Genomic DNA, 16,061 nt, shown 5'->3' with positions numbered 1-16,061 from the left:
CCAGAACCCGGCTCTGTGGGTGGTTGAAATACCCTAGAAGTAACTGTTCTTGTTGCAATTTATTTTACCATAATCATGAATGTTGGTTTCGCCCCCAGGGACTGGGAAGGCAAGCTGATGCTGTTACAAGATGTACTGGATGAGTGGCTCAAGGTGCAGGCCACCTGGCTCTACCTGGAGCCCATTTTCTCCTCCCCCGACATCATGGCCCAGATGCCTGAAGAGGGACGCAGGTACGCTGTCTGGTTTTCACAGCTGCAGGAATTCATTTTGTACCCATCTTCAGCGATTGTTTTTCCTTTTTTATAAATTACCTGAAAATGGCACTTTCCCAGTTGAGGAAAATTACAAAATGCCTAATTGCTGTTTGAAACAATTTCCAACAGGAAGGAAAGCTGTATCAATTTGGTTCCAGAAGTGCATTATCTGCAGGTGAACAAATAAAATAAGCACTAAAACTTAAGATTTTGGCCATAAGGCATGTAAAAGAATATTTAAATGAGTTTTTGCAATTAAGTAATGAAAAATTTGTCTTTTTGACTCTGAAAATATTATTGGCCTCATTTGACCAAATTGTCACCAAGAAGCCAACTCCAAATGTATTTTGTGTGTGTAAAATTTCAGTTCTTTGCATAGAATTTCGCTTAAGTTTATGCAAAACAATATTTGCTTATCATTTAACAAATAGGCAGAAACAAAAAAACTCTTGACTTAAGTATTTTCGCCCCAGAACATTTTCTTTGACCCCTTGCACATGTCATGAACAAGGGGCATTTTTTTCCTGGTTTATAAAATCTATTGAAATCTGTGTAACTCGGTGCAGGTTTACAACGGTTGACAAGAACTGGCGCGACATCATGAAGGCGTCCTTGCTGGACAAACACGTGCTCGAGGTGATCAAGATCGACAAGCTTCTCGAGCGTCTGAAGAAGTCCAACGAACTGCTCGAACTCATTCAAAAGGTGCAGGTTTTTTTCTCGCTATTTTGGGCCTTTTTAATTGGAGAAAATCATGTGTTTTTTACTAAAATTAGGAAATTGTTTGTTGAGTTTTGTTTGCTTTCAAATACTTAACAGTTTGTAATAAAAGTGTTTTCAATATTATATTTAAAGCCCAAAGTTTGTCCCCTAAATTTGACCAAAAAACATACTGAACTGCATCCACAAAGTGAGTTTCCTTTTACAAGGGTCTGAACGATTACCTGGAAAAGAAGCGTCTGTACTTCCCGCGCTTCTTCTTCCTGTCCAACGACGAGCTGCTTGAGATCCTCTCCGAGACCAAGGACCCGAAACGAGTGCAGCCGCACTTGAAGAAGTGTTTTGAGGGCATTGCAAAGCTGGAGTTTACGGACGTGCTAGACATCACGCACATGCTGAGCAGTGAGGGAGAGGTGTGTGGCTTAACCCATTGCATGCTGGGAAATTTGTCCTCTGCTAAAATGTCGTCTGCTGAATTTCTAAACTTAGCATTTTCTTCGATTTTTTAACCAGGTTTTCTGAAGGAAAATACTGGTTATTAGATTGGCGAATATCGGCAACTTTGTTGTTCATTGTGAGATTTAATATCATTTGGTACATTTGTTCACCGTCATTAGACGGTGTGTTGCGCAAAGAATTACGTCAATATCTCCAAGGTCAAGGTCACACTTTGAGTTCAAAGGTCAAAAATGGCCATAAATGAGCTTGTCCGGGCCATAACTATGTAATTCATTGTGAGATTTTAAAATCATTTTGCACATTTGTTCACCATCTTGGGACGGTGTGTTGCGCGAAAAAATTACGTCGATATCTCCAAGGTCAAGGTCACACTTTGAGTTCAAAGGTCAAAAGTGGCCATAAATGAGCTTGTCCAGGTCATAACTATGTCATTCATTGTGAGATTTTAAAATCATTTGGCACATTTGTTCACCATCATGGGACGGTGTGTCGCAAGAAAGAATTACATCACTATCTCCAAGGTCAAGGTCGCCACGACTAAAAATAGATTTTTTTTGAAACAAAGGGGGTTAATTATAAACAATCAGTTTAGTTTGAGTTGTCACCCTTTATCAGACTTTTTTCACATTGAAAACCTGGTTTTGTGACAATTTTGTTCCTTGTTTCAAAGAATACTATCAGAATATCAAACAGTTTGGATCCTGATGAGACGCCACGTTCTGTGGCGTCTCATCTGGATCCAAACTGTTTACAAAGGCCTTCAAAATTCGGTTCCAGCACTGAAAGAGGTAATTTGATGAAACAATTACGTACACAACTAGACAAAGTTTTCATTGAGTTTTATTTTTGCTATTTAACACAAATGCTTTCCAGAGTCCACCAAGAATTCTTATCAACAGGTGCAAGGCCTGGTGGCAACTAGAAAATGTATATTCTATATCTCTAGCTGTCTCTTTAATTGAACATAATTAAACACTGAGTGGCAAACACTAATTGATGTTTTAACTTAAGAAAACTATAGCTGAAAATCAATTAGTGGCTGATCATGTTTTAACATGGTATGGTGTTTGAATATTTTAGCAAAGTTTGCTTATAAGTTTAAACAATTATGTCCAGTAATAATTAATTTCAAGAAATAACTATGTATGTTTTCTTCACGTGACAGGTGGTGCAACTGCGTGACGTGATCTCGACCTCAAAGGCTCGCGGCCAGGTGGAAAAGTGGCTCCTGGAGCTGGAGGCTGACATGCTTTCCTCATTGCACAAGGTGAGACTCAACCTCAAACTCATGTTTATGAAAACTCAAAGTATTGACCCCTGCTGTCCACACAGGCTATTCATGGACGATTCTTTCGAACTAAACTCTATTTGTGTGTATAAGAGACTTCATTTTAACCAAAAATTCAATTAAAGCCAAAATTGATTTCCCAGGTTAGCCTGTGCTGACTTCACAGGCTAATCTGGGACAACACAATCAAACATTAGGCACATTTATTTATTTAGTCCAGTTTTTCTAGAGCATGACTCATATGATAGGCCTTTTATCGCCCCATTGGTGCAAAAGGGTACCATGTGCCTACTAATTTCAGTGCCACATGGTACCTTTTTGCGCCCAGAGGGCGATAAACATTAAGTATCTCAGAATAGGGTTCATTTTATTAGCTCGACTGTTTTTGAAGAAAACCCGAGGTAATGTCATAGCCAGCTCGTCCGCCGCCCACGTCATGCTAAAACCTCAACATTGGCTCTAAAATCAAAGTGCTTCCACCTACAACTTTGAAACTTCATATGTAGCTGCACCTTGATGAGTTCTACACGCCACATCCATTTTTGGGGCACTAGGTTAAAGGTCATGGTCACTGTGACCTTTAAAAAAGAAAAAAAAATCTTCTGACAAGCTTTAATTTATTCAAAACTTCACCCATTGTTTGATTTTATCAGGTGACCGGTGAATCCCTGGAGGCATACAAAACTCAGCCAAGGTCTGCGTGGGTCAAGGCCTGGCCCGGTCAGTGTGTACTGGCTGTTACGGCCAAGTACTGGACGGACTTCATTCACGAGGCCATCAGGAAGGGCGGCAATGCTCTCCAGCTGTACCTTGACCTGAACAACAAACAGATCGATGAGATAGTTGCCATGGTGAGTTTGGATTATTTAATTACTAGCATACTAAAATGTTTACAAAATAGTTGTCATAGAATCGGACAATCACTTTGATGGGTTTGCAATTTTAATGACTGGACTTAGAAAGTGAACATCCATACAATTGCAATATTTTTATTTTCAATTTGTAGCTGACTGACCAGTAAATTGGAATTTGGGCCAGTATATTTATAATGACAAGATTAACAGACCTCCTGCACTTTCATGGTTGATGTAAAAATATTCCATATTCACATTGTTCACAGGTGCGCGGCAAGCTGTCAAAACAGAACCGTACAACGCTTCAAGCCTTGATTGTATTGGACGTCCACGCGAGAGACGTGCTGGCAAATCTGGTGTCTCTGAACATCTCCAGTGAGTTTGACTTCAACTGGCTCAGTCAGCTCCGATATTACTGGGAGGTAAGGTCTTGCTTGTATTGTTATTTGATATTGTTTTGTTGTGAAATGGCTGATTAACAACCTTCTGGTGTCCTTATTCTTAGGTAATTGTTTAAGTCAGCTGAGATATTTTTTGGTGGTAAGGGCTTGCGTGTATTATTTCTTTATATGAGACCTGCTCTTGAAAAAACGGTGCTTAAACCATATGTGTATGGTTTTGTCCCATATTAGCCAGTGCAACCCACACAGGCTTATCAGGGACAAGCTTTTATGCAGTTATGGTAATTTTCATATTAACTTTTTTTTAGTGTAGTTTATTTCTCATATGAAAAATTCACACCTTATCACTTATAAAAAAGTAATCCAAAATAGTCTGTTCTTTTTTTGCCATAATGATCGTATGATTACAAATATTGCTTTATAGTTTTATTTTTAAATATTGAATGTTGAAACTAAATTAACACCTATCACTTGTTTAAATGTTACAAAAAGATAACCAAAATATTTTGTTCTCTTTTTCTGTCAGGATGACCGCATGGTAACCAGGATGATCAACGCCATGTTGAAGTACGGCTATGAGTATCTTGGAAACTCAGGCCGTCTTGTGATCACCCCCCTCACTGACAGATGTTACAGGTACAGTATACAAATGTGTCTTGTTCTGAGAAAATTGGGCTTAATTCATGTGCGTAAAGTGTCGTCCCAGATTAGCGTGTGCAGTCCGCACAGGCTAATCAGGGACGACACTTTCCGCTTTTATGGTATTTTTAGTTTCAAGGAAGTCCCTCCTTGCCGAAAATCAAGTTTAGGCGGAAAGTGTCGTCCCTGATTAGCCTGTGCGGACTGCACAGGCTAATCTGGGACGACACTTTATGCACATGCATTATGCCCAGTTTTCTCAGAACAAGACACAAATGAGCCGTGCTCTGTAAAACAGTGTTTTAATGCATTTGCGTAAGGTGTTGTCCCTGATTAGCCTGCGCAGTCAGAGATGGCTGATTAGCCTGAGCAGTCAGAGACGGCACTCTAGACTCTAAAAAAGAGACTTTCTTTAAAAGAAAAATTTTATAAAGGGGAAAGTATCGTCCATGTTTAGCCTGTGCAGATTTCACAGGCTAATTGGAGACAACACTTAACACACATGGATGATGCCCTGTTTTCCCGCAGCTAGGTTCAAGTACTGTAGATGTAGTTTGTATGTTTCCTTGAATTAATTGCAGGAAATACAAAAGTTGCCACTTTGTGTTTCACTCTGTCAATCTGTTCTTGTCCAACCAGTTTTAATTTCTGGACGTTTTCTTGGGAACTTCTTGCCCTTATTAATTGAAACTATGGTAAACTTCATAACCAAGAATTAAATTTAAAAAAATGAAATAATTTCATGAATAAGATCATGGTAAATATTTTTGCTCCTGTTACATATACAATATTTGTGATAGCTTGAGATTTAATGAGCCGTGTAAGTACTGTTAAATCATTATTATTTATGGTACATTAATTTTTCTTGATTCCGTGGTTCGGCCAATCCATGAATTTAAAATAAACAAATAAACACTTCGAAAAATTGACAGACACAAATGTCTCCTTTCCCCCCCCCCTCCCTTAAATCAGAAACCCCAGTTTCCATGTACTCAAAATATTATTGTTGTTTTTTCAACCACAAAATTTCATGACGATGAATGTAAATGAATTTACTGTATTTTCTGTTCTTACTGAATGTGCACTTATCATAAGAGAAGGAAATTAGGCCCTACTCTCTCCCTATGTGATGTCTCATTTTAGGCCCTACTCTCTCCCTATGTGATGTCTCATTTTAGGCCCTACTCTCTCCCTATGTGATGTCTCATTTTAGGCCCTACTCTCTCCCTATGTGATGTCTCATTTTAGGCCCTACTCTCTCCCTATGTGATGTCTCATTTTAGGCCCTACTCTCTCCCTATGTGATGTCTCATTTTAGGCCCTACTCTCTCCCTATGTGATGTCTCATTTTAGGCCCTACTCTCTCCCTATGTGATGTCTCATTTTAGGCCCTACTCTCTCCCTATGTGATGTCTCATTTTAGGCCCTACTCTCTCCCTATGTGATGTCTCATTTAGGCCCTACTCTCTCCCTATGTGATGTCTCATTTTAGGCCCTACTCTCTCCCTATGTGATGTCTCATTTTAGGCCCTACTCTCTCCCTATGTGATGTCTCATTTTAGGCCCTACTCTCTCCCTATGTGATGTCTCATTTTAGGCCCTACTCTCTCCCTATGTGATGTCTCATTTTAGGCCCTACTCTCTCCCTATGTGATGTCTCATTTTAGGCCCTACTCTCTCCCTATGTGATGTCTCATTTTAGGCCCTACTCTCTCCCTATGTGATGTATCATTTTAGGCCCTACTCTCTCCCTATGTGATGTCTCATTTTAGGCCCTACTCTCTTCCTATGTGATGTCTCATTTTAGGCCCTACTCTCTCCCTATGTGATGTCTCATTTTAGGCCCTACTCTCTCCCTATGTGATGTCTCATTTTAGGCCCTACTCTCTCCCTATGTGATGTCTCATTTTAGGCCCTACTCTCTCCCTATGTGATGTCTCATTTTAGGCCCTACTCTCTCCCTATGTGATGTCTCATTTCAAATTCGCGTAATATAGAGTTTTTAAAGACTTATCCCTCATAATTGGAGTGGGATCTCGTATTGAAATGACCAGCAGATATACCACAGTTTGACGATAATCCCCACAAAATTTACTCAAATATTATTCCTGCACTTTCCCCAGGACCCTGTTTGGTGCCCTGCAGCTGCATCTGGGTGGCGCCCCGGAGGGCCCGGCAGGAACCGGTAAGACTGAGACCACCAAGGATCTCGCCAAGGCCGTTGCCAAGCAGTGCGTCGTCTTCAACTGCTCCGACGGTCTGGATTACATCGCCCTCGGGAAATTCTTCAAGGTCAGTAAACGGTTGTAATAATTTATAAAAATGTATATAATATATATATAAGAGAACAAAATATTCATATTTGGATATTTGTCTTGATGGGATAACTTCTTTACACTGCATGTTACAAGCTCATGAATGTATCCATGTATTTATGCGCTTTGCTAAATGGGAGGTTTCCATCTATGAATAAATGAAAAGACACCGCTTTTTATTGTAGGAAATAAGAATTAACCTGCTTACGATAAACATGCTTTCCATTACTGTAGACTAATTATTTATCATGGGCCTTAATTTTCGTTGATTGTGTTGGTTGAGCGATCCATTAATTTAAGAGAAACACATAGAGAAATGACAGAGGCATTTTCCTCATGTATTTTTCCAAAATCGAAAACAAACCAACATATGCGTCCACAAAAAAGTTATTTATTGAAAAAAAAAAAAATGTATGCTGACATATATAGATGAATGTACAGTATTTACAGGGTACAGTCAGTCTTCAGCCACAAATCTTCTCTAATTTAATTTCAGGGCCTTGCATCGTGTGGCGCCTGGTCATGCTTCGACGAGTTCAACCGTATCGACCTTGAGGTGTTGTCTGTCGTAGCTCAGCAGATCCTGACCATCCAAAGAGGTCTGTTTGTTTTGTTCTCTATATTTAAGACGCACTCTACATTCTGCATTTATTAAGATATTAATGAGCCTAGCTTTGGCTTAATGCATTTGCCAAAAGTGTCTTCCCAGAGTAGCACAGGCTTATCAGGGATTTCACTTTCAGCTTTAACGGAATTTTTAGTTTAATGAAAGTCTCTTCTTAGCCAAAATTCAGTCTAGGCAGAGAGTGTCATCCTAGATTAGCCTGTGCAGACTACACAGGCTAATCTTGGACGATACTTTACACACACGAATTAAACCCTATTTTCCCAGATCGATTCTCAAATATGAACAGTTTATTTTAAACACATACTTATTGTCCCTTATATCTCCAGCCATTAACAGCGGCGCAGACAGCCTAGTGTTTGAAGGCACAGAGATCCGACTGGACCCAACCTGCTCCGTGTTTATCACCATGAACCCTGGTTACGCTGGCCGTTCTGAGCTGCCTGACAACCTTAAGGTAGAAATTCACTCTCCATAAGTACTCGGCCATAAGTCTACTCACTCATAAGTCTATCCATAGTCGCCCTTGGCATAGTGGATATGGTTTCCACCTAGCCACAGGGAGGTCATGGGCTGGATTTCCACTGTGGGGGTGTTCTTTAGATCTCTACTCAAATGACACTAAGTACTGGTTCTACCCAGGAAACTGACTCAAGAGCGTTTCAAATAGCCTATGGGTTTCAATGCAATTCAGCTAAAATAATTAAGGGTCTATCATCATTCTATTCACCCATGAGTTCCAGGTGCCATCCTTTTCGCTTGAGTGTGTTTATTCAACTTGCAATAAGAATGATTACAATTTTCACATAAACCTCCATTTTTCCCCTAAAGTGGGACACAATTCCTGTGTGACTGTTGAAGTGGTTGGTAAAATGTTATGGTACTAATATGAAATGCATTTGTTAGAAAATAGAAGCAAAGCTAATGTAGTTAAAAAATAATGTTACCTCAAGTTATGGGCACCACTTTATTATTTTCATCTTGCTCTTAAGCCCAAACGTTATGATAATATTAAAACAGCTGTATTTTAAATATTATGTCATAAAATATTTCTTAAAGAGTAACTGAATTCCTATCAATCCCTTTGGGGACATAGTTTTCTACGGTGATTGAAACAAATCCATGTTTAAAGTTTTACCTCATCAAACATTTAACAAAATCACTCATGAATTCATTTTTCCTACCGAAACCTTTAATTATTTGACCTGAAACATATTTTCTAGTTATTTGGTGCATTGCTTAGAAAAGGGAAAAATAAAGAAAAGTATAGCTATTTGGAAATTTATATACTAAAATAATAAAAAAAATTCACTGAATTCATAACAAATTGTTTGCAGGCGTTGTTCCGTACAGTGGCGATGATGGTGCCAGATTACGCGCTTATCGCTGAGATCTCGCTGTACTCGTGCGGTTTCGTGAATGCCCGCCCGTTGTCAATCAAGATCGTGGCGGTGTACAGACTGTGCTCGGAGCAGCTGTCTTCCCAACATCACTACGACTACGGCATGAGGGCCGTCAAGTCTGTCTTGACAGCTGCCGGAAACTTAAAGGTACGTTGCGATCAGTCTGGCTTATTTGTATGTTTTTTTTGAGAATCTAGTCCTAAGATTTTTTGTTCACCTTAGAAGGAAAGATTGCTTGCCCTTGTAAAAATTTGTTAATGAGAGAGGAATTATTTTATTTCTTTGATAAGCATGATAACATGTTTAAATTCTTTTTTTTTTAACATTTATCAAAGACTTTGCTACAGATGCTAAACTATATTAAACTCAAACTTGGTTTGATAAAAATAGCTTGGAACATATCCAAAAATGAATTTTACTTTGTATTTTTTACAATATTTAGCCAATTTATTTTTTCCAAATAAAGCTTACATTTATAGGGGAGTTTTAATTTTAGGGGAAAAATATATTCCATTTAAGGGGGGGGGGCGGGGAGATACCGTATTTGGGCTCAAAATAAACCATAAAAAATCACTAGGCAAGCCTAATATTTGACTTTGGCTGATGGTTTATTGCCTATCTTGAAGACACTTAAATCAGAAATAACGCTTATTTAACTTTTCTTCTTGAAATACCTAAATACAATTCTTTATTTGCTTTTCAGTAACTAATCTTGTTCAAATGTCCCCAATCTTTTCTCTTCTGTAACAAAAATGACAACCAACTGAACCAGTTTTCAGAAGGACAATTTTAACTCTTTTCCACTCAGAATCAAAGTGGAAATGGCTATATGCAACCAGCATAAAACCAGAACAGCCAGCGAGTAACGTGCATGCTGTTCAGATTTTATGCTGTTTGCTGCTCATCAGTATCAAGGTTGGAAATAAAGAATTTAAAACTTGAATCTGTCAAGAAAGGTCTTAAATTGTGTTTGATTTTCTAAGGTCAGGGTCTATAAACCTGTCAAAGTGCATATCTAAGTGGTAAAGAGTAAAAGATGTTCTCTCATCGTTTCTTCAGCTGAAATACCCAGACGAGGACGAGAACATTCTGATGCTACGTTCCATCATTGATGTCAACCTTCCGAAGTTCTTGAGCCACGACCTGCCCCTATTCCATGGTATCACTTCGGATCTCTTCCCCGGCGTGAAACTACCCGAACCAGATTACGAAATCCTCAATGAGCATGTGCGGGACAACTGCGTCAAGATGAATCTGCAGTGTGTTGACTTCTTCCTCGAGAAAATACAGCAGGTACAGTCTATTGTTTGACATTTGATTTAACCCCCTCCCTGCATCTCCCTCAAGTATGTAGTAAACTATCCTCAGGAACAACTGCATCAATTTTTAGCTCGGCTGTTTTCGGAGAAAACCCGAGGTATTGTCATAGCAAGCTCGTCGTCTGCCGTCCATGTCATGCTAAAACCTTGACATTTGGCTCTAAAATCAAAGTGCTTCCATCTAGAACTTTGAAACTTCATATGTAGATGCACTTTGATGAGTTCTACACCCCACACCCATGTTTGGGTCACTTGGTCAAAGGTCAAGGTAAAAAAAAATCTGACAAGCTTTCATTTATTCAAAACTGCACCTGCAGCCAAGTGTTGCAGGCACCCGTTATGGTGTGCTCTTGTTAAATTAAAACAACAAACTTTTTGCGTACAGATATTTATAGTTTTACACTACAAATACAAAATATTTTATGGTTTTACAGTACAAAACAAAATATATTTTGGTTTTAAAGTGCAAAACAACAAATACTATGGTTTTACAGTACATAAAAAAATACACTATGGTTTTACAGTACAAAAACAAGATATGTTATGGTTTTAAAGTACAAAACAAAATATATTTTGGTTTTAAAGTATAAAACAAAAAAATACTATGGTTTTACAGTACACAAGAAAATACACTATGGTTTTACACTACAAATACAAAATATTTTATGGTTTTACAGTACAAAACAAAATATATTTTGGTTTTAAAGTGCAAAACAACAAATACTATGGTTTTACAGTACACAAAAAAATACACTATGGTTTTACAGTACAAAAACAAAATATGTTATGGTTTTAAAGTACATAACAAAATATATTTTGGTTTTAAAGTATAAAACAAAAAAATACTATGGTTTTACAGTACACAAGAAAATACACTATGGTTTTACAGTACACAAATTAATACACTATGGTTTTACAGTTCAAAAGATAGTATACAACTGCTTTAAAAAAAAGTTTTATTTTCCATTTCTCAGATCTACGAGATGATGATTGTGCGTCATGGTTTCATGATTGTCGGTGAACCATTCGGTGGCAAGACCTCCGCCTACAGAGTGCTGGCCGCAGCCCTGGGCGACATTCATGAGAAGGTAAGAGAAATGAGAGTTGTGTGTGAAATATGGGAAAATCAGTGGTAATTGGAATGAGTGATTGAAACAATGTGAACTTTGAGAAATAAGAGAAATGAATTTGGAATAAGGGGAATTATATGATGTGAAATAAGAGAAATGATATGATGTGAAATATGAGAAATTAAATTATAGATTAAATTATCAAATGAAATTGTAGGAAATAAAAAAAAAATATTAAAAATGTGAAAGAAATGACAATAGAAAGACATAAGATTAATGAAATTTAAATAATTGTCATGATATTCTTTTGTATCAAATGCTGCGAGATTACATATTTGCTTTGCTCTGGGAACTTGCAGTCGGCAAAGGCTAATCAGGGACAACACTTTCCCCTTTTATGGTGTTTTTTGTTCAAAGGAAGTCTCTTCTTACAAAAAGAAACAACATCTTAAGAATGAAAGTTACAACTCTGATTAATCTTTGTGGACAGCACAGGCTAATTTTGGACTGCATCCTAACCCTTTGCATGCTGGGAAATTTGTCGTCTGCTAAAATGTCTTCTGCTGAATTTCTAAAATCAGCATTTTCTTTAATTTTTTTCAAAGAATACTATCAGAATAGCAAACAGTTTGGATCCTGATGAGACGCCACGTTCTGTGGCGTCTCATCTGGATCCAAACTGTTTGCAAAGGCCTTCAAAATTCGGTTCCCGCACTGAAAGAGATAAGCAAGGTAAGATATGTTACTTACCTTGTAAGATTTTGGCTCTCTCAGGGATGCATGAAGAAAAGTCAGATGTAAATCATCACAAACCTAGTAACCTCTGTGTATATTTTACTATATATTTTTAAGTAGCTATGGCACAGTGGGTATGGTGTCTGCCTAGCGACAAGGAGGTCATGAGTTTGATCCCCACTGTGTGTGTGTTCTTTAGATCTCCCCCAACGACACCTAGTACTGGTTCTACTCAGGAAAAGAGCGTTTCATTAATCCTTTGGCTTATGATGCAAATGAGCTTAAATTAATAAGTTTTATATTTTAACTATAATATCCTCTGTTTACATTTTAGGGTCTGATGGAAGAGAACAAGGTTCAGATCACTGTGATCAACCCGAAGGCCATCACCATGGGTCAGCTCTACGGCTGCTTCGACCCAGTCTCACACGAGTGGTCGGACGGCGTGCTGGCCGTGTCGTACAGAGCTTTCGCCACATCAACTGTAAGTATAGATGGCTGTAGATACAGTCTTGTATAGTTGTGTACTTCTTACAGATACTTACCATACTAAGCCATGTAATAATGCACACCAACTTTTGCCACATCAACTGTTAAGTAAAGATGGCTCCAGATATAGTTTTGTACTTTCAGAAGATACTTGTCATGGTTTTCAACATATCTCCGTGGATAGAAACTAACTTTATACAGTATGTTGCTCAGACATGTAACAGAGGCGTCAAAGTTTAGGATTATGCCTGAAATCAGGATTTTGGCCCTTAAGGACCAATTTTGATATCGATATAAATCAGAGGATTTTTTCTGGAATTGTAAGATTATTGTCACAAAATGTCATCTTAAACACAAATTATTTTACTTTGACATAATGTTTACAAAGTTATATATACTAATAAACAAAGTTACATAAGTTATATACAATAGTAAACAAAGTTACATGAATTATTAACCCTTTTTTGCTCTGGCTCCAAAACGATAGGCCTTTTTTCAGGATTTTAGATTTTGGCCAATTGACACCCCTGATGTAACTATCTGTAGCACTTTGGTAGTCCTGAAAAAGAGTAAGAAGTCCAGAAAAAAGTTCAGGTCATAATTATCAGATAGTTATTATTATCTATATGCACAGACTATAATCTAGGTTCAACAGTTTATTGACGTGCATTAAGCCCAGTATTCCCTGAACTAGGTTTATATATTTTAATATGGAAAAAAGAAGATTGAGATATTCAAGGCTAATCTGGATTCAACAGTTTATGTGCATGCATTAAGCCCAGTTTTCCCTGAATGAAGCTTTTATGATTAAATATTGACTTAATATAGAACAAAAGAAGATTGAGATATTTTTTTGGTCCGTATAATTTTTTTAATGCATCTCTTTCTTTAATAAGACACATGGTAGGGACACAATCTGGTTGTAAAATTTTCTATGATTTTCAAAAATGACAAAAAAATAATTCCAGACACCAGACAGGAAGTGGCTGATATTTGACGGCCCTGTTGATGCCATCTGGATCGAGAACATGAACACTGTGCTGGACGACAACAAGAAGCTGTGCCTGATGAGCGGAGAGATCATCCAGCTCGCGCCCACCACCAACCTGATGTTTGAACCCATGGACCTTGAGGTAAAACAAGTTTTCAATGTTTTCAAGCATGCCAAAACATCAGTTTTTTTGCAACACAAACTAATAAACTTAAAATGAATGTTGTTTTACTAGAAGTTTCCCTACGTTCATTGTACCTGTAGTCGATCTCAGGTTTACCTCCCCTGCATACAATTTTGCCATGTTCACCAGGCTGCCTCCCCTGATATTTTCAGTTTTTTTGCAACACAAACTAATAAACTAAAACTTAATGTGGCTTTACTAGAAAATCCCACTACATTAATCGTACCTGTAGTCGATCTCAGGTTTATCTCCCCAGCTTTCAATTTTGACCTATTTTGCTAGGTTGCCTCCCCTGCCACGGTCTCGCGCTGCGGCATGATCTACATGGAGCCGTCCACCCTGGGCTGGCGGCCGCTGGTCAAGTCGTGGCTCAAGGATATGCCCCCAGCGGTCAACGAGATGCACAAGAGCACCATTCATGACCTGTTTGAGAGGTAAAATACAACAGATATAAGATTAAGCAAGAACAAACGAATGAAAGTACCTATTATAGTGGAAGGGCCATAATACTACCACAATTTTTGTCAGAAAACTGGGCTTAATCAATGTGAGTAAAGTTTTGTCCCAGATTAGCCTGTGCAGTCTGCACAGGCTTATCAGGGACAACACTTTCTACTTTTATGGAATTTTTAATTTAAAGGAACTCACTTCTAAACGAAAGTCCAGTTTAAGCGGAAAGTTTGGGCGGACTAATTAAGGCGGACTAATTAAGGCGGACTAATTAAGGCGGACTGCAGAGGCTTACCTGGGGAAAAAATCTACTGACATGCATTTAGCCTAGTATTCCCAGAACAAGGCTCAACATGGCACTTGTCCATTCATATGTCATCAGATTTTGTGGACTCAACTCTCTTTTTCTAATTTTTGTTCAATCTTTACTTCTGATGAACATTAATTATGTTGGTTATCCAAGCGTGTTCAAGCTGTGTAACAAATTGTGATAGAATTATAACCCTTCCACCATAAAAGATACATTCTTTCAACTATAATTAACAGTGAAAAAAGTTGGTAATGCATTTTTAATTACAAAGTAGAAAACAAACATGGAATTATTCTTATTTAAAAAATATGATTCCTCTTTTTTCATAAAATTCTTAGCCACCTTTTTCTTCAATATTTAATCAAAAACGCTGTTATATGCAGAAAAAAGTAGTCAGGCTAGTACAAAAATACATAGTAAAAAATGGAAGTGTCTTCCCTGATTAGCCTGTGTGGACTGCACAGTCTAATCTGGGACAAGACTTTACGCAAATGCATTTTGCCCCATTTTCCAAGGGCAACGCTTATACATTTTGTTAAGATCTTAAGCAGGTATACACAAAACTAACCTACTGTCTACCGATACCAGGTTCTGCGACGCCTGCATCCAGCTGATCAGGAAGGGCGGAGTCAAGGAGCTAGCGCCCACATCGGACACCAACCTAATCAAGTCCCTCATGAACCTGATGGATGTTCAGATGGACGAGTTCCAGGACGTGGCCAAGATCTCTGCGATGGAGGAGCGGGAGACCATGACATGGCTTGAGGTGCAGTATTCAAAAAACGCAATTAATTGGATCATTACAGATGTCCAATTCAAAATAGTGAAAATATATTGCTCACTTTGGATGTCATGACAGTTACTTTTGATTCACTTTTTTCTAACGTTGATAGAAAGCTTGTGTCCCACAAAAGGATCTCAAATTCATGCTAATTTCTCATTTGTGTTTTCAGAGCATTTTCTTCTTTGCGCTGACCTGGTCTGTCGGTGGCTCGTGCACAGATGATGGCAGGGTGAAGTTTGACAAACTTCTCAAGGAACTTATGTCGGTAGGTCGTGTGACAAACATTTCAAAAACTGTCCTCGGCACATATTCAACAACAAATTCTTCTCTTTTTTTATTCATTTTTAAGCATTAAACCTTTCTTACTAGATTCAAGTTTTAAAGACTTCCTTTCCAACCTTTAGATACTGATAAGCAGCAAACCGCATGAAACCTGAACAGATTGCGAGTCACTCGCAGGCTGTTCTGGTTTTATGCTGGTTGCACATAGCCATTTTAACTTTGCTTCTTATGTGGGAAAGGATTAATGAAGTACACACAATTTCCAGCCTGCATCTATTCAATCTCTCAAGTAATTTTCTTGTGTGTTAAGTCCATTCATAATTCTTAAGTCAAGGAATCCTTCATGCATAGTGGCCATGGGTTTGTTTGTTTCTACAGATTGTTATACCCCCACTAAACGAAATTTAAGGGGGTATATAGGAGTGAGCTTGTCTGTCTGTCAGTCAGTCCGTGTCCGCTCTCTAATTCAATTAGTTTTCATCCGAT

The 16,061-nt window shown here is 38.2% G+C and overlaps 2 protein-coding genes across 5 annotated transcripts in view; one reads left to right on the top strand and one right to left on the bottom strand.

The window, feature by feature from the left end:
• Window positions 1-16,061, bottom strand: part of LOC127847680 (uncharacterized) — a 391,129-nt gene that overhangs the window by 116,127 nt on the left and 258,941 nt on the right. The window lies entirely within an intron of this gene.
• Window positions 1-16,061, top strand: part of LOC127849058 (dynein axonemal heavy chain 7-like) — a 73,829-nt gene that overhangs the window by 44,660 nt on the left and 13,108 nt on the right. The window contains 18 exon segments of the mRNA XM_052381781.1: window positions 99-233; window positions 824-962; window positions 1,187-1,390; window positions 2,602-2,703; window positions 3,378-3,575; window positions 3,845-4,000; window positions 4,506-4,615; window positions 6,742-6,910; window positions 7,430-7,532; window positions 7,888-8,015; window positions 8,896-9,108; window positions 10,021-10,254; window positions 11,255-11,368; window positions 12,420-12,569; window positions 13,543-13,707; window positions 14,032-14,183; window positions 15,098-15,275; window positions 15,463-15,558. Of these exon segments, the coding sequence (XP_052237741.1) occupies window positions 99-233; window positions 824-962; window positions 1,187-1,390; window positions 2,602-2,703; window positions 3,378-3,575; window positions 3,845-4,000; window positions 4,506-4,615; window positions 6,742-6,910; window positions 7,430-7,532; window positions 7,888-8,015; window positions 8,896-9,108; window positions 10,021-10,254; window positions 11,255-11,368; window positions 12,420-12,569; window positions 13,543-13,707; window positions 14,032-14,183; window positions 15,098-15,275; window positions 15,463-15,558 (2,746 nt within the window).

This window comes from Dreissena polymorpha, chromosome 10 (genome assembly GCF_020536995.1).
Source record: "Dreissena polymorpha isolate Duluth1 chromosome 10, UMN_Dpol_1.0, whole genome shotgun sequence".
In the NCBI taxonomy this organism is placed as follows: Eukaryota; Metazoa; Mollusca; class Bivalvia; order Myida; family Dreissenidae; genus Dreissena; species Dreissena polymorpha.
This window is presented reverse-complemented; position numbering and strand designations above follow the sequence as displayed.